At 41.4% G+C, this 27,810-nt stretch overlaps 1 protein-coding gene across 10 annotated transcripts in view; it reads left to right on the top strand.

Annotated features, from left to right (window-relative positions):
* Positions 1-27,587, top strand: part of EPS15L1 (epidermal growth factor receptor pathway substrate 15 like 1) — a 53,366-nt gene extending 25,779 nt beyond the window's left edge. For 3 of the 10 annotated variants that reach the window (XM_039338443.1, XM_039338445.1, XM_039338450.1), the window contains 6 exons: positions 1,862-1,925; positions 2,234-2,322; positions 3,284-3,331; positions 5,622-5,751; positions 11,923-12,128; positions 21,957-27,587. In XM_039338443.1, coding sequence (XP_039194377.1) covers positions 1,862-1,925; positions 2,234-2,322; positions 3,284-3,331; positions 5,622-5,751; positions 11,923-12,128; positions 21,957-22,103 — 684 coding nt within the window. In that variant the 3' untranslated portion in view covers positions 22,104-27,587. Of the gene's footprint in view, positions 1-1,861; positions 1,926-2,233; positions 2,323-3,283; positions 3,332-5,621; positions 5,752-11,922; positions 12,138-19,480; positions 19,562-21,956 lie in introns of those variants that run through there. The other 7 variants (XM_039338444.1, XM_039338451.1, XM_039338446.1 and 4 more) reach the window with 6 other exon arrangements.
* Positions 27,588-27,810: the final 223 nt, after the last annotated feature.

Here is a 27,810-nt window from a genome sequence, read left to right as displayed (position 1 = left end):
AATTTCCTAACTATTGGAGCTATTAAACAGCGGAAGAGCCTGCTTCCTAAAGTTGTGGATGTTCCATCACTGGAAGTTTTCAAGATAAAATTGGACTGTCATTTGTCGGGAGTGATATAAGGATTCCTATACTCAGCAGGATTGTTGGACTAAATGACCTCTGAGGTCCATTCCAGTCCTGTGATTCTATCAAATAAATACTTATCAAAGGAACATGTTGCCAGCATAATATCAACAGCCACAAAGCATAGAGACAGCATCATCGCAGTCTCCATAACCAATCTGGAGGAGGCTGCATTTTCCAGAAAGTAATTTGATGTAGCTGTTTTGATCCTTTCGGATCACTTATTACACCACCCCTCAGACTAATAGTCCCCTAGCATAATTTGCAAAATAGCAAGGAACCCAGCAAAATTGCCACAGTGTATTATAAAATCACAAAGATCTGTGAACCTGGGTAAATGGTCCTTGACTGATGCCAGCATATAGGGTCAAACAAGCCGCTTGAGTGCAAGCATTTCAGAAATCCATCCAGCCCTCATTTTTGGTGGTCAAAGGAACTCTTGAGACGGCCATTATTGCAGCAGAGTGAAAGTAATGGTATTTAAGGTATAGAGCTCTGGAATGTCTCTATAGGTGACCAACACTTAGTGTTCCTCGGCGCAAGCGTGGAACTCTGTGACTTCCAGAGTCAAGCAAGGATGAGGCCAAGAGGTCTTTTGCCCAGTTCTACCTGTTGTGCCAGTTGCAGCTCTAGCTTGGGTGTCTTATTACGTTGACTCCTGGCCATCACCATGCATCTGGACTATGTAGTATATTCAGCTGCCTTTGAAGACTCTTCAAAACCTGCAACTCACTCAGAATGATATGGTTCATGTGTTGCCCAGCACTTGGTGCTTTGCTCAGGTGGTGTCAGTTCTGTGGAGGCTGTGCTGGTTGCCATTAGGATTCCACAGGCACTTGAATGTGCTGGTTTTATCTGATAAAACCTGTTACAGCTTGTCCATGGATATCTTCAGGAGTGCCTCCACCACCGGATTCAGTTTATCTGAGACATCTTTCCCAGGAGAAATGTTGGTCATGCTCCATACTGGGAAATAAGGGGGCAAAGCTCAGAGGCATTGCTTTTCTGTGATGGCCATGGTCCTCTGGAATGCCTTCCCCAGAGGCAAGACTGACTCCAGTGGAAATAATTTTTGGGTACTTGTGAAACTGAGTTCTGGAAAGCCTGGGGCAACTTGTAACACCGTTAGGATTATGCGCTGTGATTTTTTTAAAAAAATGAACTGGATACTTGTTTTATTTCATAATTGTGAAATGCCAAGAATCCTGAGATGTGATAGAATATAAATTAAATACTATACAGGTAGTCCTCATTTATAACGACCACTCGTTCAGCGACTGAAATTATGATGGCATTAAACGAGGGGTACTTACCATGGGCCCTTTAGTTGTGGCCATTATAGTTACCCCCATGGTCACGTGGTTGTGATTCGGGCACTTGGCAACTGGCTCCCAATTACAACATCACAGAATCTCACGGTCAGGTGATCATCATTTACAGCTTCACTACCAGCTTCCGACAAGCAAAAGTCAAATGGGGAAGCTGGCAGGAGGTCTCAAGTGATCACGTGACATTGTGCTTTACAATAGCAGAGAATTAGTTTGATAAAGACAATTGGAAGTGTCGGAATTGCTGTCACTAAGAAGTACAGTCACATTTCGTGCTTTGTGACTGATGGAAATTCTGATCCCAATTGCCATTGTAAAGTGAGGTCTACCTGCAACATGGTTCTCTTCCCTATCTCTAGCAAGCCAAGTTCCTCTAATGTTTTTTTTTTTCTTCTGCTCTCTGTTTTAGCCAAACCTCTTTGAGAACAGTGATCCTTTCCTAACTCTGAGCATGTCTTCTTCGAAAGGGCCAGGTAAGAACAGAGATGTTCTTCCTTTCTCCTTCTGCTCGACAAGTTTGAATTCATCATTTATTTCCCATTGTCCATATTTACATCCATCCATTTTCAGCCAGTAGTATTTGCATAAATCACAGAGGCAATCATAAATGAATTTTGTGTACAAAGCAGAAGGGGAAAGGTTTACTTGTGATCAAGTTTCTCCCGCATTGCAAGCCTCCTTTATTTGGCTAGATGTTCCCGGGACACAGATTTGCCAGAACTCATTCTGCATTTTGATCGTTAAAACTCAGAATCATTGCACTGTTGATGTTTGCTTTCAGATCCTTTTGGGACATTAGATGCCTTTGGTAGCAGCACCTTCAGCACCCATAGTAGTGAAGGATTTGCAGATTTCAGTCGGATGTCAAAGGTAAATTTCTTTCAGAAGGTTTTTTTTTTCTTTGCTAAGGGAAATGGGAAGGTTGCTTTCTGCTTTCTTTCTGATGACATTACCTAATCAGGTAATGAAATGTCTGCAAGCACACAGCCAAGCTTAGAGAGCACCAAGGATTCCACAATAAAAGAATCTAATTATCTTTTTCCTTTCACAAGCAACATGAACCAGCTTCATAGGTCTTGTGCTTGTGAGCAGCTTGGGTCCAATGTTTCAATTCTTACCGTACTTTCTGGCATATAAGATGACTTTCACAAGCATTAAAATTGGCGCCGAAGACCGGGGTCGTCTTATATGCCGAGTCTTATACGCCGAGTCTTATACGATATTTATGAAGCAAATTGAGTTTGGCTCATTCTGACATAGTTGCTACATATTATTGGGTAAATGGCCATTATTTCTTCTTTTCCACAGCTCAGCCTATTCTGCAGGGCTCTAGAAATGGTTATGGAACAGAGACCATCCTTTTCCAGTGTTGAGAGAAACACTTTTTACATGTTTAAAACATTTTTAACAAAAGGCTATTTATCCCACTAGATGGCAGCAACTGTTTTTCCATATCAGGGTGTTCAGATTCACTTAGTTAAGCAGCCAGAAAACTCATAGTCTTTTTATCCTATCCAAACCCTTCTTTTCCTTCTGCAAATCTGCAATAAAATATTTACTATAAATATATGGACAGGGGGTTCAAGAACAGGACAAACAAAATTAACCTTCAAGGGTATTTTCTGTGAAAATCCATAACTCAACGTAAGGTTCATGCTTTAATTGCAAACAGTCTCAGGTTCCTTGGATCTTTCCTCCACAAATTTTATAGCAGCTATTGTGAAAAGCTCTTTAACGTGATTCTAAATCATCGCTGCTCTTTAGAATTGATAGTAAAGTAGAATCTCAGACCAGAGGTGGTCCATCTAGTCAATATCCCTGTTTCTCTTAGTCGCAAACAGATGTCTCTAGAAGACTTAGGAGCAGGACATATGAGCAGGCAAGTAGCTCCTTCCTCTCTGTTGTTGTCATTGTGTAATTTCTGGCATTCCGATGTAAGCTGCTGCTAGTTCTGGAGGTGGAAGGGTCAGTAGTTTGGCTAAGTAGTTCCAGTGGCTCTAGAACACTCCAATATATTGTCTGGTGACTAGAGAGAGTTCAGCCCAGAACCCGGTAGTTCTCGACTTACAACAGTTTGTTTAGTGACCGTTCGAAGTCACAGTGGCACTGAAAAAAGTGACATGATTTTTCACACTTATGACTATTGCATCCCCATGGTCATGTGATTTATATTCGGATGTTTGACAACCAATTCATATTTATGACAATTGCGGTGTCCCCAGGGTCATGTGACCACCTTTTGCAGCTTTCTGACAAGCAGTCAGTGGGGAAGCCAGATTCACTTAACAACCATGTTACTAACTTAACAACTGCAGTGATTCACTTAACAAATGTGGCAAGAAAAGTCCTAAAATGGGACAAAACTCACTGAACAAAATTCTCACTTAGCAGCATAAATTTCGGGGTCAATTGTGATCGTAAGTTGAGTACTACCTGTAATCTTCGGTATGCTTTAAGCCTTAAGGAGCAATTTATTTATCAAATATCAAATTTTTCACCAAAAATTACTCTGGGCAGCATACAATAACATACAATACAATAAAATAATATAAAATCAAGGGTTATAAAAACAGTCATAAATATGAACAATCATGATTAAAAATGAAAATATTTAAAAACCAGAGGGTACAAAGTAGACGATAAGGGTATAAAGCACATACAGTTAATCCTTGATTTACAGCCATTTCTTTAGGGACCTTTTGAAGTTACAGTGGTACTGAAAAAGGTGACTTATGGTAGGTCTTCGCACTTACGACTGTCACAACATCCTCATGGCCACATGATCAAAATTCAGGTGTTTGGCAACTAGCATGTATTTATGATGGTTGCAGTGTCCTGGGTTCTTGTGATTGCCATTTACAATCTTCCCAGCCAGCATCCAACAAGTTAAATCAGTGGGGGAAACAGATTAATTTAAGGAGTGCATGATTCACTTAACAACTATGGCAACCAAAAATGTAAAATTGGATGAACTCACTTAACAACTGCCTTGCTTAGCAACACAGATTTGACCCCAGTTGTGCCTGTAAGTCAAGGACTACCTGTATCAACCACAGTATAAGGGAGCCACCTTAAGATATTGCTGATTCCCTGGGAACCCCAAACCTGAGATCTAACCAGGTCAAAACCAATTTGAGGAATCAGGTCTTGATTCCTCAACATTAAAACAGGAATGGAGCTAATCTGACTTTGGGGGTGGGGAATGTTCCATGAGGCCATAGCAGAGGAGGCCACTTTGTGGGATCCATCAATGTAGGTCCCTCGCAGATAGTACTCACGGCATGCCCTGTTTGGTGGATCTAATGAGACGGGCTGATGTAATTGGGGAGAGGCAGTACCTCAGATATGTCCCATACCATGAATCCAAGTCCGTGACTTCTGTATTTCTTCCTATACCGAATGCCAGGATAGTCTAAACCAGGGCTCTTCAAACTTGGCCCTTTTATGACTTGTGGACTTCAACTCCCAGAATTCCTCAGCCAGGCACGTGTGCCTGGCTGAGGAATTCTGGGAGTTGAAGTCCACAAGTCATAAAAGGGCCAAGTTTGAAGAGCCCTGGTTTAGACAGTGAGTAGATTGATTTTACTAGAGCTCTGCCCACCCAGGAAACCCAAGCACAGCTTCACATGGTGTGCAATGGCAACTTGTGTCGGAGTGTAGGATTGTGTTCCCGCTATTGACAAATCCTTTGCAGTTATTCAACGTCTAGTTTTGCTTTCCCCTCTTTCCTAGTATTTGGATGTGGAAGGGGCTACGCTGGGACTTAAGAAGCAGTGTTTTGTGTGTGTGCGTGTACATGCGTGTATCTAGTGTTTCTCAACTTGGAAGAAATTTATTACAGACTTAGACATGTGCAAGCTTGTATATACTGCTGCCTCACTACTCCATGCCTGCCCTTTGGGCAAAGTGGGACCTGCTACCATTTTAAAACACACCTTTCTGAAAACCAACACTGATATTACACCCAAAGCTGCTGAACACATGGCTTGGGGATTCTTCTGTCAGCTTCTCTGCTGTCTTTCCAAGGTCCTTCTCTTCCCTCCCCCTCACCTCTCAACAGGCTTGCAACGGAGCCTGTCCTCCTCCGTCCTCTGCATCCGCACCTGATTTTTTTTTTTTTCCCTTTGCTTCTCTGTGCAATAGTCTAAATGCAGATCTTTCTCATGCAGCCTCCGGCTTCTGATCCATTCTCCTCTTTTGGAGGAGCTGGATTCTCTGATGATCCTTTTAAGACTAAAGCAGACACTCCTGCCCTCCCGCCGAAGAAAAACATACCTCCCAGGCCTGAGCCACCCAGTGGTGAGTTATATTTCTTTTGGGATGCTTGCTCACCAATGACAGCAAATGGTTGGCCAGTTTTGAGGGGAGTGGGGGTGGTGAAACTCTCTTGAGTTTCCTCTAAAGCAAACTTTTTCTAGGGAATAGCTTTTCTCCTCCCCATCCCTCCCTCCCTCTCTTATACTTTCACTTGTTTGCTTTGATTCCCTTCTGCCGTGCCTGCCTCTTTTGCTCTTTCTGTTCCTCTGCTGGAATAATTGCAAGGTTTCTGGAAGCTACATACCAGTTTCTGTGCTCGGTGGCTTGAGTTTTCACTTCCCAAGTTCCCAACAAAATAGACAAATAGAAATCAAACGAAGTAATTTTATATTGTTATTGTTTCTTCCACCGTGGCTTTTCATAGGCTGAACCAAGTTGCTATGTGTCTTTTCTCCCTGGCTTTGCTTTTCCCACCCTGCATGACACCAACAGGAGAAGTCACGAAATAATTTTGTGAAATGCAAATGTTTCTCTCTGCGGTGATCTTGTTTTATGCGCACATGACTGCACGCACGCATACACAAAATTCAAAATCCCCTTTAGAAATGTTTTTGGGCTGGCAGGTTCTCCTATCCTACAGTTCATAGTATAAATAAGTACTTCTTGGCTTTAGGCTTGGCTGAGATCCTGGATGGTCTAATTTGGCCAGCGTGGGACAGGAGCAAAAATTTTTGCTGCTTCCCCCACCTCTCCAAATCCAGAGAAGATTCATTAACCTCTACAGACTTCTTCTCACCCTGCTGCTAAAGGTCTAACACAGGTTGCAGATAGTGCTATGCTATGCTGCTCAAGGGTCCAGAAAGGAGCCGTGTAACTGTACCATGGTAATGTGAAGAATGTCAAAGAGTTTCCCTACCAGAGGTTAGTTGCTCGTTTCAGTCATTTGGGCATGAAAACTCCCCTCCCCTTTTTTTTCTCATTAAATATCTGCTAAAAACTGTCAGTTAAGACCTCTCCTAAGAGTTCAAACAGATGATTAGTGCAAAAACAAAAAAGGAACCTAACTGCTGATAAGAGATCTCTCAGTGCTCACCGCTATCTAGCTTCTAGGTAAAAGTTGTTGAGCCTCAAAAGAGAGAAACAGATTTTTTTTCTAAGTACAGGAAATGTCTGTGTGGGTGTCAGTGATTGCAAGTCAATTTAGTGTAGCCCTTGTAGGTCTGTGATCCTGAGACCAGCTGCCTCAGCCCCACCCAGACTCACATCCTCTTAACATGCCTTGAGCAGCAGTGCTCGCCAGCAATATCAGAAAGCACATTCTTCTATTGACATAGAAGAGTTAGGGTGACAGTGTTCTTCTAAACCTGCAAGGGACAATAATACTGTAGTACAGCAAACCTGCCATTCTTTTCAAAACATTCATTAGGCCTCATCCAGTTGGTTGCTATCTGAATCAAGTTCGTTTCCATTTTTTTTTTTTTATTGAAAGTTTTATAAATTTTACAAAAAGACAAAAATAATACAAAACAAAAAACAACATATACAAAAAAAACTAAACATCACATATAAACCCCCCCCCATCCCCCACCCCTCACAAACACCCTCCCTTCCCCCCCCTGAGCTTCCCAGAGCAGAATATAGGCTTAGTTAAAAATTAACAAATAAAAATAAAAAATTAGATTAAAAAATTTATATTTATATATATATAAAAAAAGTATCTATATATAACATTCTCTATATATAAAAATAAAACTTATGAAAAAGCTATGTGATATTTTTTAATACCCAATCTAAATTGTATAAATTTTATCCATTTATCCCAAACGGCAAGAAACTTCTCTTGCGTTTGTTGCTTTAAGAAAACCGAAATCTTTGCCATTTCCGCCAGATAAGCTACTTTAAGAAACCATTCCTAAGTTCGTTTCCATTTTTAAAAAAAATCTGGCTAAGTTTTTCTCTGATTATATATTTTCTGGGCATGAGTGCAGAAAAGGTTACTTCATGTATTTCCTCCAGGAATTACTTTTGCATTGATGCAGACTTGTCTGCTTTTCCCTTTCTGAGCAAATGTGACAGACCAGGCGCTCAATCAGGGTGTTAGAAGAAGCCGTTCAGGCTTCTGGATGGAAGTCTGTTGTGCACAAAACCCAAATTTGCACAATACCCATCATCTTCAGGTGGGTTTGGATCAGTATTCTTGGCCTGCAAGTGCCTGACTACGTGATGGAGACATGATGCTGAAGACATGATGCAAGGGATTCTGTCAAACCCAAGGGAGCCAATGAAATAAGAGAACATTTTGAACACAGACGAGGCAATATCCAGCTATTGCAAGAAAATTAGATGACTTTCAGTTGACAGATCAATCACAGCCCAATTTAAAGGCCACCTTGGTTAAGGCTTCTCAGAATTGCAATTGAACACAATGTGAGATTAAGCAAATCTTTTCTAAAAGATGTTGCTGCTATTTTATCAGTATGATGGGAACCGAGCCATTTTTTCCCTGCAGATTCCAGAACTAGATGTATAGGATTACTATACTTGTACTTACAAGATTTTTGTGATGCTGTTTCCTTCTGACTGAGGTGCTTCCCTGCATCACAATATTATCAGACATTTTAAGGAATACACTAGTAAAAGTGCTTTCAGGGGCTCAGAGGGAATTTACAAGATAAGCTTTCTAATCTGTTAAGATGTGATTTCAGAGTCCAGAATTTAAACAAGCGTAACCGATTAATTTGTTATGATGAGATTGCAGTTTGGGCTCAGTGACTAAATCTGACCTGAAATTATGTGGCTGTTGTAGACCTTTAACACTGCTGAGCACAAACATTGAAAAAAAGAGGCTTGCGCACGTGTGAATGTTGAAAATCAGTTTCAAAGGCTGACATGATGCAACATTTGGTATATCACAGGTCTTTGAAACTGAATCCTCAAACAACAAACACATGCCCACGTGCATAGAAATAACTCTTTAACATTGTTAGCCTGTTCCACCTTTGTGAAAGTTTGCTTTGGTAGAAACTGTCTTTGCAGCGTTGGCACTGTTTCTTGCCTCGGTGGTTAACGCCTCTGCTTCTGAATTCAGAACTTAAACTCTGTTTTCACATCACTGGAGGCCATTTCTTGTGGCTGAAATATTAAGAAATTCCATGACACAGCTTATCACCTATTTGGACATTTAAATGATACATTTAATTTACGAGTGACTGATATTTTCAATACGGTATCTGGCTTTCAGGTTTCACAGGCATCTTCACAGGTTTTGTGGCTGGATTTTCTCCACTTGTAGTCTTGTTTTAATGGCAGAGGGGATTCTCAGAAAGTGTGTGTCCTTATGTGCAGGGTGAGCATTCTAGTGCCTCTTTCCCCCCCCCCCTTACAAATTGGACAGGTAAGAGTAGAAACTCATGCTTGCCTTGTCTTTGGCAGTCTAGGAATAGAGAACTTTATGACGGAGCTGAGATAAGTTAAGCTGAGCTGCTTGTGGGCACATTCAGCTTCCCCAGCATTTACAGGTACTTTGATGGACTGCCTGGGACAGGTTTGCAACCTGAGGGCACTGCTGTATTTCTTTCTTTCTTTTTTTTTTCTTTCTCTCTCCCCTGCCCCCTCCCTTTTTTTTGGCCTCTTTTGACTATAGGCAGGAAACCCCACCTGAAAAGGAGGAGGCTGCCATGAGATCTGGCAGGATGGGGGCAGCTTGCGCCCTTCAGCAGCAGCGTCTCTGGGGAGGGAGCAGTGCACTCACAATTCTGCCTTGTGCCCTTTGAAAGGAAGAGCAGCCCTGATTGTGAAAAGACCAGGATGGAGCCCTTTCTCACTGAAAATGCTCAGTGAATGCCTCTCTGGCCATCTCAACAATGACTTTTTTTCTGCAACAGCCTTTTAGCAGCTCTTGATAAAATTTCCCAAGGTGTTTGCTTTGTTTAATCCAGGGGTAGGCAACCTTGGCTCTTTTATGACTCGTGGACTTCAACTCTCAGAACTCCTGAGCCAGCCATGCTGAGGGGAAAGGGAGAGGTTTCCAAGCTGAGCCATGCTGGCTCAGGAATTCTGGGAGTTGAAGTCCACGAGTCATAAAAGAGCCAAGGTTGCTTACCCCTGGTGTAAACCAGCGCAAATCCGAATGTGGTCTTGGCCTGTATATAGAGCAAGGAGAAATGGTAGAATAGGGATCTGCCACTTCAGGTGGGCCAGAAGTGGGGGCTAGTGCAGCTCTCTTTCAAATTAGGTAGTTTTCCCTTGAAAAACATCCAATAGTGAGTCAGCTTTGAGCAAAGGGCAGAGCCTAGTGTAATAGGTTACTGCTTACCTGGAATTACTCAGGCCTCCCTCCTTCCCACCTGCAGAAAATGCTCAGCGCATTTTCTCCACCTCCTCTGGATCTTCCCCCTGTTCTTTGTGTAGACTGGACATGTTCTGTGCTTTCTCAGGTGAACCCAAATGTTGATGGAAGTTCCCCAAAAGTACCATATATGCCGGGGTATAAGACGACTTCCAGAAGCGCTAAACTCGGCGCCAAAGACGGGGGTTGTCTTATACGCCAAGTCGTCTTATACGCCGGAAATACTGGTAGTTTCCAGCATATAAGACGGCGTTCTAGGAATGCGGCTCGGCGATAAAGACGGGGGTCGTCTTATACGCCGGGTCGCCTAATATGCCAGCATATACGGTACATGGGAGGGTTGAGAAAATAGCTTTTTCTTTTCTTTTGAGATGGAGTGGAGAAAACAGAAGAGTCATTTTAACTGAGGTTTGCCTCCTGAGCTTCTTTATTTTAAGACTTCTGGGAAACTGGGAGGGGGGGTGGTTATACCCAGAGTAGCTTGTCTGCTTGCCCAAGAGTTTGAGGTGAGGTGCGAATTGCTATCCCTCTTTGAATACCAGAGCTTCTTGGCAAGGCTTCTGAAGCGCCATTCTGGTTTGCAGTGAGATGGCTGCTTTTGGAGAAACAGACATCCGATGCCACCGTATGCATATCTACAAGTTTCGTGGCTTTTCTTAGATCATGAACTTTGCACATATTGAAAGACAGTTGGTGGACTTGGGTAGAAGGTTCACCTCCAAGAAGTGGGCCATTGGGACAGTGCCTCGTTGCAGTCCTAGAGAGCCACTACCCACCAAAATGCTAGGTGGGGGCTACCCCAGTGGCCTCACTCAATCGAAGGCAGCTTCACTGGAGTAGAAAAGGGAAGTTGAACGAATCTCTGCTGTGGCAGCTGCCGCAAAGCCACTCTGCACGTGCCTCTCGCTTTGAGCCAGAGGTTTGAACTGCCATGGAAGGTGCTCTAAGCAACTCTGTCGAATTAGCAGGCTCAGCCGAAGGCTCTGTGCCTTCCTCCTCTACTCTCAAATAGATGGGAAAAAGGCCCACCTCATCGCCCCCGTGGGTCTTTCCTCAGGGCTACGGCAGGGGGGGGGAAGCTGCTGGTGCTTATTTGAATTTTTTTTCCCTGCATTGAAAACTGCTGTTTATCGTCATTTTGTTGAAGTGAGCCCTCTGTGTGGTTTGTGTTCACCACTTAGGCAACTGCTGAAAATCTTGTGGTTTTCAGCTGAGGGACCTGTTTTACTACTTGGGGGGAAGGAGGAAGAGAAAATACATTAGGCAGTGATAACAACAGAGTACTTAAAATATCAGCAGCAATGTGCTTATTTTCCAACCCTTGACAAGAGCCCATTTGCGGTATTGATCATACTAAGAAAATTATTCTAGCTTTCTTTGAACTGCATCTGTTGTTTGTTTTTTTCTTTTTGTAAGACCTAGCCTTCCTCAGTCTTACATCCCGTCACCGCTCCCAGGATTCCTAAGCAGACCCTGAAAGATGCCAGATGGTATAAGATTTGTCCCAGCCCCCAAAAAAGAAAAAAAAAAGTCTATCCGTTGGACTGAAACTTTTAGATGCTCTTGGGGCTTTCTGTACGATGACTTTGGTTTTGAGTAGCACAGATATATATTCGGGAGGGGAGTTATTAAAAGCAAAAGCCCATTTAAATCTGGGCCCAGTCTGGCTTTGCAAAAACCTTTCCCCCCCCCTCAATTTTAGCCACTCATGAACTCACTGGAGGGCAAAGTGGTGGACGTTTTACCTTCCTGGGTAAGAGTTAGATATTTTTTCTATGGTAAGTAACCTTTCCCTTTCTTCCTTTTTGTTCTTTCCTTCCTTCTCCTTTTCTCTCTCTCTCTCTCTCTCTCTCAACCTTTTCCAGGTAAAAGTCCTCCTGTAAGCCAAGTCGGGTCTTCCGATTTTGCCAAGCCCCCCGATCCATTTCAGCCATTCGGGGCTGACAGCAGTGACCCCTTTCAGAGTAAAAAGGGGTTTGGGGACCTATTTAGTGGAAGAGTCCTGTTTGCTCCTTCCTCTTCAAGTAAACCTTCTAAAGACTCTTCCCGGGGGTTTGCTGACTTCAGTTCTGTAAGTTAAGTTCCTTCTCTCTGCATCCACAGCTGCTTTTTCTAAGCTGCTAGTAGCAGTTGCCTCTGGGCTCTCATTTCTGTTTCAATTGCCCCTCTTCTCCTTTTCCTTTTCACAGCTTTTTGTCTCTTAATCCTTCATGCTGCCTCTCTCACACCTGATGTAGTTCTATATTTACTTCTGTATTCCAGCACCTTGACATATCAATAAAGAGAGTTTGAGTTTGATGCTGCTAATTAGAGAGGTTTGTTTGCTTGCTTGTCTAGTGGAATGTTGCTTTTTCTTCCAAATTTCCAGAGTTCTTTGGAGGCCTTGAGAGGGGACTACATCCTGAAGCCTCCTTCAGGAACCTCTGGAATCCAGAAAAAAATGCTGCTTATTGTAATGTTTTCAGCATTTTACAACCAAACGCCTCATCTGTATTCCACAAATTAATATGAGGGCTAATAAGTGGTGCCCAGATTTTGTTTCAGCCAATAATTTGCAAGGACAAACCAGCCCTTTATTTTCACACATTTAGTAGACATGTATATTATAAAGCTGAAATAAATAGTAAGCGAGGCCATGTGGGAATGCAGGTAGTTTTTAAACAGCCTTCCCCTGCTTGTGTGCACCAAACAAGATTAAGCTAACTCCCAGGGTACCCAAGTATCATAGCCAATTGCTGGGACAGCTAAGAATTAAGAATATTATAATTGCTACTTATTTAAAAAGTGTCAACTTGGGGGCAACTATTTTGAAGGGAATAGAGAAGATTACTCTTCTGATTGACTTCCTTGTTCCGAGAAGGACAGCTGAGATAGAGTGATCTGTCTCAACAGTGCAATGTTTAGGAATGAGAGTAATAGATACCATTGTTCTAGGATTAAATGTACAAAATATGTAGAAGCATGAAAGTGGGAACTTAACATATTGAACTCAGCAGTTAGGCACTGAGGATAGATAGGGAAAGGTAGCCTTACTGCATTGTTAGGTACCATCCAGGCAGGGGCATCCATGGGAGAGATTGAAAGTCAGGATGGTGGTTGCAGTTACACAGTCAAAGCTCTGTACTAGTGTCACAAACTTGGCAATGTTAAGATGTGTAAACTTCAACTCCCAGAACTCTGGGAGTTGTAGTCCATGTGTCTTAAAAGTTGCCAAATTAGATATATTTTTTTTACCCTGGAGAAATAGAAACTATTTGGAGCTAATGGCAATCCAATGTTCAGAAAGTTCTCAGAAGCAGTAAGTGAATGCTTCATCTCTTCATAAATATATGATAAATAATTGCCCTGTGTTGGAATTGGGGGAGTATTGTATCCATGGAAAGATCCATGATCCATAAAATGGATGAACAAGGAGCATGCTACAGAAAAGATTACACAAGCATACATCCAGGCTAGTTTAGGCTAACAAGTAAAGATATTTCCATGGTGCAGCAAAACATTAGGGAGAAGCAGGGGGGTGTCTGTTTGACATCCGGTAACTTAAAGGTCTGGTTTCTAGTACTAGATTTTAGATGAATGCTGGTATGATTAAAGTTCAACTGATAAACAGGAAAACCTAAATAACACAATCTGGTTTTATTTTGTCTTTTCAAAGACACTTTCAATCTCTTGTTTTCCTTCTTGGGCATTCATTTTCTCAGCAGAAATTGAGCTACATAATCCACCTGTGAGAATTGCTCCCCCCCTTTTTTTTAAACACAAATCCTGTTTTGTTTCTGGTTATATAATCTTTCTATGAGTCTGTGGTGTTGAACCTGCCATTTGATTTGCCATCTTCAGTATGGTAACTCATACAAACCTCCGATCCTTGAATAGGAGGATGATGAGACAGAGTCATCCCCTTCCCCCAAAGCCCTCCCCACTTCTCAGAAAGAGTTGTGTAATTCCTTCAGTGGAAACAATCAGTTCTTTCGCTCTCTTCACTGCATGTGCTTGCATGCCTGCAGCCTAGCCACTGCAGAGAACAAGGAAGATGTTCACCAAGGGTCTGGAACAGGGGTCTTCAAACTTGGCCCTTTTATGACTTGTGGACTTCAACTCCTAGAATTCCTCAGCCAGCCATGCTGGGACACCATGCTGGCTGAGGAATTCTGGGAGTTGAAGTCCACAAGTCATAAAAGGGCCAAGTTTGAAGACCCCTGGTCTGGAATATATTACTCTGTTTAACCTAAAGCTTTATAGAGTTCCTCCGTCCAGCTGGATGTGTGTACATGAATAGGGCAATAGGGAGTATGTTTGTGCATTTAAACCTCTTACTAAAAATCTGACTATCCGTACTACGATCTTGGCCAGCCATGTAATTTTTTTTAACAATCCATTCCTACTTACATTGTAACACTGAATTTCACTTATAGCTTGTATGTGCAGTTTGGTGCATAACATAGCATGCATCTGTAGTAGCTTCTGGTTTTTCTTTTACTGTTACTTTGAAATACAAGCACGGAGAAAGCATAGAGGATGTTGTCTTTGTGGGCTGAGCTTTGCATTCCCTCTGGCTTGCTGTTTGGTTTGAGTTCTCACCTCTTCCTCCTAAGGTCCATGAACCACAGCTTCAGAAGGGTGACCCCGGAAGAGGGTTAGGCTAGCTTCTGTTGTGCCTTGTGTTATCCATGATCTGCAGAATGCAACATTAATCTTTGCAAGGGCTGTGTCTCCAGCAACTGGCTTGATTCCACATCTCCAAGCTGGGGAAAGCCCTCTGGGACTTGTTGACCTTTCCATTGCTTGCATTGCTTGCAATTTTAGTTGGGATGGGCTTCATTACATTCCTGATTCTCCCACACCCTCTGGAGCTGTCAACATGCTTCTCTTTTCAGGTGTCAGGCACATAACTGAGCCTTGCTAGAGAGAGGAAATAGAGGAATTTTTTTTGCAGCTGCATAACAGATAGAAAACATGTTTTCTCTGGTGTAGTCAAGTAATAGGATACCCCCTTTGATTAGGAGGTTGGGCCATTTCCCCTACTAGGAAAAACTAACTTATGTGTAGAAAATTGACAAACAGTGAATCCTTCATTATGAAATGCGTAATGGATCTATAGAAGAGATGAGATAGATAGGCATTGGGCTTAGGTAGATTTATATGGGGATCAGACATATTCTTGAAGAATGTGACTACCATACAGTATATGAAATATAAGAAAAATCTTGTTCAATCAGATTTCAGGCTTTTAATCCAGCAATTGTAGTGAGAAGTGCACAAGCATATCCTGAGGACAATTGAGGTGAGGCACTATTTGATATGGGATTCATTACCAGTATTCAGAGATAGCCTTTGGTGCTATAAATCATCTTTAATAAATCTTTTCATCCTGGTGGTTACAGTTGTGGGGCTCAAAAAGACCAGGTCCATGTGTTAAAGTTCAACTAAGCTAATTTATTGCTAATGGCCTACTAACAGGAATCCATCTCATAACAGCATCTGGTTAGAATTAGATAAGGGTCAGTGGCACTTAAAGGGGATTGGACTTAGATCGCTTATGGCTATGCAGGGATGCTAGGCTGATTTCTCTTTTCACTCCACCCCAGGTTCTGCCATTCCTTCTCCTATACTACTGTACTTTCTGATAATGAGTTCTGTAATTTGCACTGCAGGATCAAGTAGCTATTTTTGACCTCCTGTTATACAGCTTTATTGAATGAGCCCAGATTTTAATTCTGAGAAAGAGTGAAGGCAACTTCATTCCTTTTCCAGCTCCTTGAAATTTTGAAGAACATTTTTCCAAATCTACTATATTCCCTTGACGGTACAGTAAGCAGAACTATGCAGAGAATTCTGTGTATTATTGAACCATATAAAATGTAGCATACCAGGTTAACGTTTTCATTGAGCTTTCTGTGGTGGCCACAGATCTCTTTATGTGACAGGCAAAATGCCCATTTTCTTTTGTTTGAAGACATTTTTTTGAATCCTCTCACTATTCCTTTTTATTTATTTAACCACTTTAAATATTTTAGTATCACCATAGAATTATAGAATTGGGAGAAGCAGTGTAGCAATAGCACTTAGACTTATATACTGCTTCATAATACTTACTGCCCTCTCTAAGCAGTTTACAGAGTCAGCACATTGCCCCCAGCAATCTGGGTCCTCATTTTACTGACCTTGGAAGGATGGAAGGCTGAACCAACCTTGAGACAGTCAGGTTGAACTCCTGGCTGTGGGCAAAGTTAGTTTGCAATACTGCATTCTAACCACTGTGCCATTACGTCTCCTGCGCCACCGCAGCTCCTGAATGGTGCAGATAAGGAAATTAAAGCTGCATAACAGCTGTCCAGCCTCTGTTGAAATACTTCCGAGGAAGGAAATCTCCTCTTCTGAGTAACTGATTCCACTGTTAAAGTCAGTGCACCATTAGGAAATGTAGATTTGTGGTGTTTTATTTTAAACATTTAGCTAGAAACTCCTCCCTATCATCTTCTTAGTGTTATTCCTACAGCTGCAGGGTCTGCTTTTTGGATCAACAAATGCCATTTGCACACTCAAACATAGCATCCAGGTTATGTCTGTATTTTAACAGATATGTGATTGAAGGTTACAACAAAAAAACGATCAAGCTGCTTGTCACCTACCTACCCACCAGAGCGAGCAATTTGGTCTGTGTTCAATTCAGTACCGCCCTGGTGGGTGGACAGTATCCAGTATCCATTAGGAGGAACAGACCTCACCACCTGAAAACTCTTTCCCATATCCTCATTATTCCAGGTTCTGCTCCCTGGGATATTAGAAAACAGGTTATGGCTATCTTTCAGATACAGTTAAAGTATTGTTATATCGTCTCTTAGTATTTGCTTCCCAGGGCTAAACACATTCAACGTCTAATATCTTTAATATGGCTTAATTTCCGGTCCCTGCATATTGTCCTTACTCCCTTGCTCTGAATTTGAAGTAATTCAGAGCAATTGGCTATGATCTGAATCTTTTTATTCCCAAATGTGATGCTCAGAATTAGAAGTATTCAAGGAGGTGGTCTGTTCTATATAGAATAAAATAGAATAGTTATTATTCCAATACCTTTTTCCACATATATTTTTGCCAAAGTAGTACTCCCCATTCTATGCCTCTGCATATAAATTTCATTACCTAAGTACATGATTTTGCATTTCTGTTGGATTAATTGCATTCCGTTTTAATTCAGTTTTTCTAATGCACCAAGGTAGATTTGAATTTTATTTCTCCTGTATACAGCGTATAGTTCATCCATCTGTAAATTTGAATTAGGATACCCTACACTTCTTCATCCAAATGATTAAATTGTCGGGTCTAGAGCTGCACCTCGTGACACCTTGCCTGATTCTCCCCTCTAATTTGAGGAGAATCACCTTTTGTGAATAGTTTTTGAGCCAGTAGTGTATCCACTTAATAATCATGTCATCTGGCCTTCACCTAATAAATTATTTAGAACAATTAACAAACAGGATTTCTCAAAGGTGATACATACAAATCTTTCTCAAAGATTTGGACAGACCCTCAGTTTGTTCAGATGCAGTTCATTTTATCCTAGAGATTTTAAACTTATTCCACGTAAATGAGTATTCTGATTATTTTTCTAGCTGTCTCATCCCATTCTGGTGGCATACATTTCCTCTTATTGGAGAAAACCAAGGCAAAATAAGAGTTGAGTTGTTCTTTTTTTTTTCTTTGTTATCTTTTACCATTTTTCATGTCATCAGCAAACATGAACCATCTAATTGCAGGATCTTTTTGTCTGGATCATTTTGAACAACTTAAAAAGTAGTAGTTCCAGAACTGAGGCTTGGTAGTTCTCTCTTCTTTACATCACTCTCTTGCAAGACCTGTCTTATTTATTTTGTTCTCCTAACTTGAATATTCCTTCATAAGAGAAGTTTTCCTCGTCTTAAAATGTTACTTTTTCACAAGATTTTTGGTAAGCCCTTTCATGAAAAAAATTTTTTTTAAGTAAATGATATTCATTTGCTTTATTTATATTCAGTATCTCTGTACAGTACATTCAGAACAGTCATTTTATAAACAGATCTGCTTGAGAGCTATAAAGAACTTGAGAATGTGAAGACAGCCCTGCAAAACTAGGCCGAAGACCTGTCCTTATTCAAGACTAACAGCTAGTAGAAATAGTAGACTGCTTAGTAATGGATTCCTGGGCAGAAGTTAGACTAGATCAGGGGTGTCCAACCTTGGCAACTTTAACACCTATGGACTTCAACTCCCAGAATTCCTCAGCCGGCCATGAGGAGTTGAAGCCTTAAAGTTGCCAAATTTGGACACCTATGGAGTAAGTCAGGGGTAGGCAACCTTGGCTCTTTTATGACTCGTGGACTTCAACTCCCAAAATTCCTCAGCCAGCCATGAGGAGTTGAAGCCTTAAAGTTGCCAAATTTGGACACCTATGGACTAGGTCAGGGATAGGCAACCTTGGCTCTTTTATGACTCGTGGACTTCAACTCCCAGAATTCCTGAGCCAGCCATGCTGAGGGGAAAGCGAGAGGTTTCCAAGCTGAGCCATGCTGGCTCAGGAATTCTGGGAATTGAAGTCCACGAGTCATAAAAGAGCCAAGGTTTCCTACCCCTGAAATAGGTGATCTCCAGAGTTCCTTCCATTTTGGATAGAGTTGGCTCTGTTGAATTTCCTTTTCAACTACATTCTTATCAAACCATTCTTTTTTAAAAAAAATAATAATCCTCCTTTGCAGTTTTATATAACTGTTGAACTTATTTTGGTTTATTCTACTAATTCATGCTTTGAATAGCAATAACAATAGCACTTAGACTTATATACCGCTTCATAGTGCTTTACAACGGTTTACAGACTCGGCATATTGCACCCAACAATCTGGGTTCTTATTTTACCAACCTCAGAAGGATGGAAACCCGAGTCAACCTTGAGCAGGGTCAAGATCAAACTTCTGGCAGTGGGAATGTAGAGTTAGCCTGCAATACTGCCTTCTAACCACTGTGCCACCATGGCTCTAAACTTATATTTACACAGTTGCTTCTTTCCATTTGTTTCAAGAATATATATAGCCAGTGGTGGAATTCGGCCAGTTTGCACCAGTTCGGTAGAACTGGTAGCTAATTTTTTGTTGCCCAGGCCCAGAATGGACATCCAGAAGCAGCATCTACACAGAGAACTGGTTGTTCACATATTTGAATCCCACCACTGTATATAGCACTAGGTGTTGGCTACCGCTTAGGATTAAACACAAAGTAGCATCCCTTCTATTCAGTTTCCCGACTTGGTGCTTAATCTTTTAGAGTTGTTTCAAAACATTATTTTGACAAAAATGTTTGGAAAGTCATATTAGGTTGCTGCAATAATTCAGTCTGAGGATCATTGATTTTAGTTTTCCTCATACTAAATTGCTGGAACCATTTCTCCTTTAGATCCCTTCCCGGGCACACAGCTGCTGAAACAAAGTAGCAACAATGGTGCATTGGAAGATCTGCAAAAAATATCATTTGCCTGTAAGCAAAAACTGGTGGGATCATAAAATAGAGAAAGTCATAGAAAATGATGATGATGATGATGATGATGATGATGATGATGATGATGATGATGATAATAATAATAATAATAATAATAATAATAATAATAATAAAGTTGGAAGGGACCTTGGAGGTCATCTAGTCCAACCCCTGCTCAGGCAGGAAACCCTACACCATTTCGGACAAATGGCTGTCCAGTCTCTTCTTAAAAACTTCCAGTGTTGGAGCATTTACTGCTTCTGGAGGCAGGTTGTTCCACTGATTAATTGTTCTCACTGTCAGGAAGTTTCTCCGTAGTTCTAGGTTGCTTCTCTCCTTGATTAGTTTCCACCCATTGCTTCTTGTCCTACCTTCAGGTGCTTTGGAAAATAGCTTGATTCCCTCTTCTTTATGGCAGCCCCTGAGATATTGGAATACTGCATCCAGTTTTGGTCACCGCGATGTAAAAAAGATGTTGAAACTCTAGAAAGAGTACAGAGAACAAAGATAATTAGGGGGACTGGAGGCTAAAACATATAAAGAAAAGCTGCTGGGATTGGGTATGTCTAGTTTAATGAAGAGAAGGACGAGGGGGGACATGATAGCAGTGTTCCAATATCTCAGGGGCTGCCACAAAGAAGAGGGAGTCAAGCTATTCTCCAAAGCACCTGAAGGCAGGACAAGAAGCAACGGATGGAAATTAATCAAGGAGAGAAGCGACCTAGAACTAAGGAGAAACTTCCTGACAATTAGAACAATTTAACCAGTGGAACAACCTGCCTCTAGAAGCGGTGAATGCTCCAGCGCTGGAAGTTTTTTAGAAGAATTGGACAGCCATTTGTCCGAAATGGTATAGGGTTTCCTGCCTGAGCAGGGGGTTGGACTCGATGACCTCCAAAGTCCCTTCCAACTTTTTTTTTTATTATTGATCATCGCACAGTCAGCCAGATGTTCAGACTGGATTTGGTATTTTGTCTACCTATCGAGTCCTTATCCAGGACCTGGGATAGGCAGATGTGGATGTTTGATGCTATTACAGATATCGTCGCAGGATGGAAGCAGTTCCTAGTAAGGCCACTTTTGCAATTGACTAATGGCAAATTTGTCAATGCCAATGGTGTCAAGTGGTGGTGGTGGTGATGATGATGATGATGATGATGATTGAAAAGCATCAGGATTTGATTTTGAGGGCTTCTACATGCCAAATAGATGATCTCTCTGGAGGGCAGACTTAAACCCAAGCCCAGGGGAGCCTTTTAAATTTCAACTTTGTGTCAAGTGTTCTTTTTAGAATTACGTTGCATGCGTTTTCCCTTTCTTCTTCCATCAATACCAGCTTGTAATGGAAAAAAAGAAGACAGCAACAGTGTTCATAGTTGTAGCCCTTATCTGGCATCCTACGATTCTGGATCTGAAAGAGACCCTTTGACAATCTTCCCATATAGCAGAGATGGACAACTTTCAGGGTCTCCAAGTGTAGCTCTTAGCTTCTCTGGTTATGATTGCTGAGAATCCACTAACTTCCTGGCATTTTGCAATAGGAATCACATGGAAACTGTAACAAAAGCCACATGTATTTATTATGTATTTATTTATTAGATTTTTATCCCACCTTTTACTGCTTTATAAGTAACTCAAGGCTGTGAATATACACACTACTCCTTCCTCCTCCTATTTTCCCCACAACAGCAACACTGTGAGATAGGCAGAGAGAGGGTGACTGGCCCCAGGTCACCTGGCCAGCTTGCTAGTCATGCCTAAGGCAAGATTAGAACTCTCAATCTCCCGGTGATAGGCCCAAAGACACCCAGCTGGCTTTCATGGCTAAGGTATGACTAGAACTCACAATCTTCTGTTTCTAGCTCAGCACCTTAACCAATACACCGAGCCGGTTCTCATAGCTAAAGCACCTAGCCATCCAAACCGTTAGCCATCCTGCCCCAAATGTTAAAAGCAATCTTTAGCCAAAGGTTGCTGACCCCAGATACACTGGCACTTGTTAGGGTCCTCTGCTACACGATGCAAACACTGGGTCTTGCCATTTTTTAATTGTTAAGTCTAATGTAATTCAACGTTATTTTAAGTGAAATAGAATTGGCAAGATTAAACTGAAAGCAGGTCCTGGGAAAGTGGGAAAATTGTTAATGGATGCTTTGAAGAAGCAATGGGTGGAAAGTTTGGAGTAAAATTAGCCAAGAGAAAAGTTTCCTGACCCTTCTTGACCTCCTCCCATCCCTAGTTCCCACTGATAACAAGCATTCCCGAAGTCAGGTGTGGAGGGTTGTGGGAGGTGAGCATCACATCTGTCCCCAAATGCTGCTGCTGCTGCTACTACCCTGGGCTTTTTCTTCTCTCTTACCTTGTTAACCGAGTCTCATTTTGTTACTTTTTTTAGCTTGGCAATGAGGAGCAGCAGTTGGCGTGGGCCAAACGGGAGAGTGAGAAGGCAGAGCAGGAAAGGCTGGCGCGATTGCGAAGACAAGAGCAGGAAGACCTGGAGTTGGCCATTGCACTCAGTAAGGCCGACATGCCGACTTCTTAAAAGCAAGGGTGGCCATCAAGCAGACCTATTTCCTGGTACCTGTTCTAGATTCCTGATGTCCTCGGGCCATTCCCCCCCCCCCCCCGATTATTTCATGACTTCCAGCTGCCTGTGGGGCTGATTGTTGAGCAAACTGCAATTGATGGGCTTGGCTTCACAGCAGTCTCTCATTCGTTTTGTTTTTAAATTAAGTTAGACTTTCTAGGCTGAAAAAAACGTTGCTTGTATGAGAACTTGCAGCAGCCCCATCCCACTGACTGCCAGATTTTGCTGCGCTGCGGAAAAACAGTAGCACTAATGGGACTGCCTCTCGGGACTTCATTTTTTTGTGGAGTGGCAGGAGAGTCATGGAAGCTGCCACTCAACCTCTGGGTTCAAGGAGAAGTATGATCTTCATAAAGAGATTGATTGTTTTTATTCTGTAGTTAAGTCTCTTTTGATTTTCTTCTGTTGGTCAGTGGCCTGAAATACAACTCGTCACCAGAGTTCCTTTCTTGTGCATTTTGTGCTTTATCTTAAGAAAATAACTCCCTCTCCCTAGATATTTATAAATTAGAGGGTAGACGCTCATCAGACCATAGGTTGGAAGCTCAGATCATAGGATGTTTCTCCCATGAAAAAGCCTTCCCCATTTATAGAAAGCCAGCTTCTCAGAGGAAAAAAAAAGATTCCAGCTCTCCTGAGATGCTAGTAAGAGGAAAAGGCCAAAATTAAGCGACTCCTTATGCCTGTTGCGTAGAGTCCGTTACCTTCTGAGCCTGGATCTCTTTACAACTAAAAGTGCGCTCTGTTGAACAAGAAGTTTCGCTTCTAACCATAAACGCTTTGTTGTACAGACGAGAGCATCTTTTAACCAACACCAAATCATACTGAAACCAAGGGAAACTGTTGCGGCTAAGGGCAGGGCCGTTGTGTGTACGCTACCTGGAAAACAGATATAATAATAATTCAGTATCTTTGGAACTGTAGCTGCCCTTGTGTGTGTTTGCCTGTCTTTCTGAAATGTGTTTTGTTGATGGGAGAGATGGGGGGAAGGAGGGGGCGTGGGTTCAGTTAATAGGAAGAGAGGCCAAAGCAACAATTGGTGTTCAACTGATTGTGCACAAATGACTGCTTTCTTTTGCAAATGGGACGCTTTCTCTTAACTTCACTCTTTCCCTTTTAGCTATTGGCCATCCATGATTTAGGGAAGAGCCAGATGGGGCTTTATTCTGTGAGATGACTTCAGCTAATTTTCAGGGTTACATATGCATGTGCACGTATGTATTTGGGCTTTGAGATTCCATACAATGGAATGGACAAGGGAATTGAAATATTGGGGTTATGCTGAAAAGTTGGATTTATGGCTACTGTATATAATCCCCTATCTTGTTTTTACAAAGTAGTTAGTTCTCAGTCGATCATCTTATTCATCTCCTCATAGCCTTATTCAAAAAATATTCCTGACTTTATAAAAAATAATTCCATTATTTATCTCGAGGATAGGTCACCTTCACAACACTGGATTTTCCACTGTTAACCACACTCTGATTGCTTGGTCTTCCATTCTTGATTTCTTATGCCATACCTTCTGGATTATGGAGTGGGAAGGTGATGTTTCCTGGTTGTGTACTTGTGAGAGAACTGTCTTTATAATTTTGGTGAGGACAGCATCTTCTCAAACCTGACAGGTACAGCACACTCCCACAGCCCGTGTTGAGATGATCCTGTGGCTATCATTCCTATGGGACATTCTGAAAAGACTTTCATTTTCCCCCTGAACGAATATGTGGTATCCAAGCTCATTTTCTCTCTTCTGTTACGAGATTTAAAGAGTAGAGAGGACCCATTGATGTGCCTTCATTTCCTTGACTCCCTTTATCTCACTGTGCATTCCTCTTTCTTGAATATATGGAGAGTTAAGTCTCTTCTTCCAAGATGCCCCCCTGTCCTCCCCCCCCCAAAAAAATCCTCCTGAAGCCACATCTCCATAGCATTCTAGACACAAAGTCTCTTCCAGCTTTCCATTTTTCAGCTCTCTGTGCCTGAATAGTATTAGGTACTTTCTGACCCAGCTTAGTATCCTGCTTGGATTTATGCTGCAATTTCCTTTTGGGAACATTTTCTCTTTACTTCCATTCTTCATCTCCCGGTTTTCTCACCCTTGACCTTAGTGGCAGGATTAGGCTTCTCCTTGTTATTCTGCTTATTCTGCTACCTGTCCTGCTTCCGAGTTCCTGTAATCTGGGAAGTTCCAAAACCAAACTATAATGGATTGGAGAGCTAAAGAAATAAAGGTCCCAGAAAGACCCTGCTTGAAAATTGATTGGCAGTCCTGAATGACAGCCTTGGAACAAATGAGTTTGGGCCCCAGCTATAGCAAGATTTTAGCTTTTTTGTTTAATTCGTTAATAGTGTTGACACTTCATTTAAATAATCAAAATGTATATAGAATTTTAACACTTTAAGTCATGTTTGCTCCCAATTTTACTGTAGAGATCTGTTCAGGAAAGCTCTTAAAAATGACAAATCTTGGTCACGTTCAATGGTATTTATTCAACCTGACCATATCTCTAGACCCAAATACAGATTCTCTGGTGCTCAGGCAAACCGTTTTAGGTATTGAAGGGTGCCATGTATCTAACTGCAGTGGCTTGGAGCCCTTTTTTTATGTACTAAGAAGCAAATAAGGTTTGTGTATGCTTGCAGATTTTTTTTTTAAAAAACCCTACATTATGTTGTATATAGTTTGCTTTGATACATTTACTGTCTTTTAGCTAGTCTGTTATTACTCCATGTTACTTGGCATTGGACATATTTATATATACACACACAAACAGTCTGGCAAATTTCCCGTAGTTCTTATTATCACCTACCTGTTATGGAATATAATTATATATTGTACATAAATAATGTATAGTTTGTGTGTGCATTATGTATATTTAGTATATAGATCTGGAAATAAAAAATAATAGCTGTAGTTATAATTTCAATGTTCTAGTACAAATGACATGTAATGTGTCACACAAATTCAGCCAGATGCTTCTCAAAAGGGTCTAGTTCAGGGGTAGGCAACCTTGCCTCTTTTATGACTTTTGGACTTCAATACCCAGAATTCCTGAACCAGCCATGCTGGCTCAGGAATTCTGGAAGTTGAAGTCCACAAGTCACAAAAGAGCCAAGGTTGCCTACCCCTGGTCTAGGATAACTCACTGTGGCCAACACACTGTTGGACAAGAGATACACCAATATTGAAGAAATGGTGGAACAGAATCATTAAAGAAAGGATGCAAAAGGAGAGGCAAAATAAAATGTGAATGACAAAAATTAAAATATTTTTAAAATTATTTTAAATAGTTAAATTGAATTGTTGAATTGTCCCATGGCAAGTTGGCCACGGCAAGTTGGCTGTGGCAAGTTAACTGGCGAGTTGTCCCATTCCATTCTCAAAAACTGTTCAAGAGTAAGATCTCTGTCTAATTTCGTGCGTACAGCATGCCAAGTCTAGAACTGCATCTAAAAGGGTTAAACATCTAAAAAGGTTAAATCATGGCAACTGAACCAAAGTTTATTGGTCCAAAGTCGTTACTCATCCAAGTAACTTCTTGGATGAACATAAATTTCCTTTTGGCCACTGCTGCAATATTATTCTTTACTTTTCCTTGATTTGTACATGCAGCGATTTTTCATTTCAGTTTTTGTAAGCAAACTGCTGCCCTTGGTGCTTGAGTGAGGGGAAGGGACTCACACCCAAAGATTGGAGAAGAAATTAAAGGAATTCAAAAGTAAGGATAAATAACTTCTCTTAGGAGTGCCTGGTGGCCATTGACCTCCTAAATCTGGAGGAACACTTAATATCAATATAAATTATAGTTGCAAAAAAGCACTTTTCACTGGCAACCTAGGCTACATCCCACATGCTGTTTTACATATACACATCATTTGGGGTTTAGTTACAAAACTCTAAATAGTTTTTAGGGCAGAGGAGCTGATAAAGCACTACAGTGTGGCTACTTTAATTGGATTGCAAGACAGAAATACACACACACACACACACACACATCACTTGGGCCTTGCATTCTTTATAGCAGGGCGAGCAAACTAGGAGCTGCATGTAAAACTCTGGCCTTTTTTGTATCTCTCCAAATTTCCCCCAGATTGTGCTGCTGAAATTTGATGAGAAAATAGCCAGATTTGGGAGTGAAGTTTTTCTTTTCTTTTTTTAATACTAAAAAGTATTTTGCAAATAAGCGTATTAAATAAACCCTTGGAAGATAAACTCCCAAAGTTCCTCAAAACCAGGCCAGAGTTTTTGAAGCCTGCCCTCCTAGTGACACTGCTATGTCACTGTAGATGCTTCTTGTGGACTTAGGTGAGGCAAATACAGCCTCCCACCTGCCCAACGTTCACTCACTTTTCCTTTTTATAGTAAATTCCTCATGATTCTTTGTGAACGTGGTATATTACTGTTGTCATCTGGTTCAGCTACCCCCTATTTTTCTTGGGACGCTGTTTGTACCTCGCAAGTAAGTTTAATTCTTTTGCTTTCTCTAAATGTTCTCGGTTGTTGCCCCTTTGCTTTCACTCAGCCAGCAGACTTTTTTTTTTAGTTGTACACGTAAGAATTTCTGGCTTGGGAACAAATGCACACACTCCCCTTTCCCACCTTTCACTCGGTGCTAGAAGCTCCCCCAGTCTCTGTTCTTGCTCAGTCCATTCTCTTTACTGGCACATATTATCTGTGCCAGAATGATTTGTTAATCCCACTGGGTCTGTAACACTTCTCATTCTTTAACTTGAAATGGGATTCTTTTCTACAGCTTTCCTACTGTACATCTCTATCAACGTTCATTTCTTCCAATAGAGGAGATGCAGTTTATCTTTGAATCAAGTGGATTTTTTTTAATGTCACTATGGATTCTTTTTAAGCAAGTCCTAAATGATAGAGATGCCTACCTTCTAACATTTTTAGCTTTTCTTTAGGAGGGAAGTAAGGGCTTTCTGCCACTAATGGCAGCAGGCAAAAGAAAAAAGTGGTTTCCTTTTGTCTTCTTTTGCGATTCTTCTTCTGCCTGTCTGCTGTCCAAGAATGCAAAAGGGTATATAGTTAAAAAAAAGACAACAGCTAAACTTCATTGTCAGCCCAGGTTCCAAAGCATCACAAAGGTTGTTATTGTGAATCAGTAGAGAATTTCAAACATATTTTGTCACATGATTTGGTGGGAGAGGAATTTATTGACGGAAGAAATACATTCAGGTGAGTTTGAAGTCTAACCCTGCTCTTAGGATCCATCTCCTGAATCTGGTAGAAAAGGGCAAGCTTACAGATGCTGACTAATGTATATCCAAATATGTACATTGCTGTACCTATATTTATTTTTGAAATTATCATATAGGAACACGGTGGAGTGGAAGGAAATGTAGGATTGTTGAAGTTTAACCCATGCTCTATGTTTGTTTAATTAAAAAGTGTTATTGTTTAATATAATAAATGAAGAAAGTTAATTATTTTGGAGCATTTGAGACTCTGGGGAGGCTTTCATTTTTTGGGGTCAGACCAGCTTTTATTTTGATTGATACGTTTTTACATGTCCTAAGTTCTTCTTGTCTACTGACAGATACTCCCTTCCTTCTATGCATTATTGTGCTAGGTCAGTGATGGTGAACCTTTTAGAGACCGAGGGAGACTCTCCTCCGGGGGGGGGGCTGCTGGTGAGGAGGGGGCTGC

This window comes from Crotalus tigris, unplaced genomic scaffold (genome assembly GCF_016545835.1).
Source record: "Crotalus tigris isolate CLP2741 ecotype Arizona unplaced genomic scaffold, ASM1654583v1 scf7180000017701.1507938, whole genome shotgun sequence".
Classification (NCBI taxonomy): Eukaryota; Metazoa; Chordata; class Lepidosauria; order Squamata; family Viperidae; genus Crotalus; species Crotalus tigris.
Note: the sequence above shows the minus strand (reverse complement) of the source record. Positions and strands in the feature narration are given on the sequence as shown.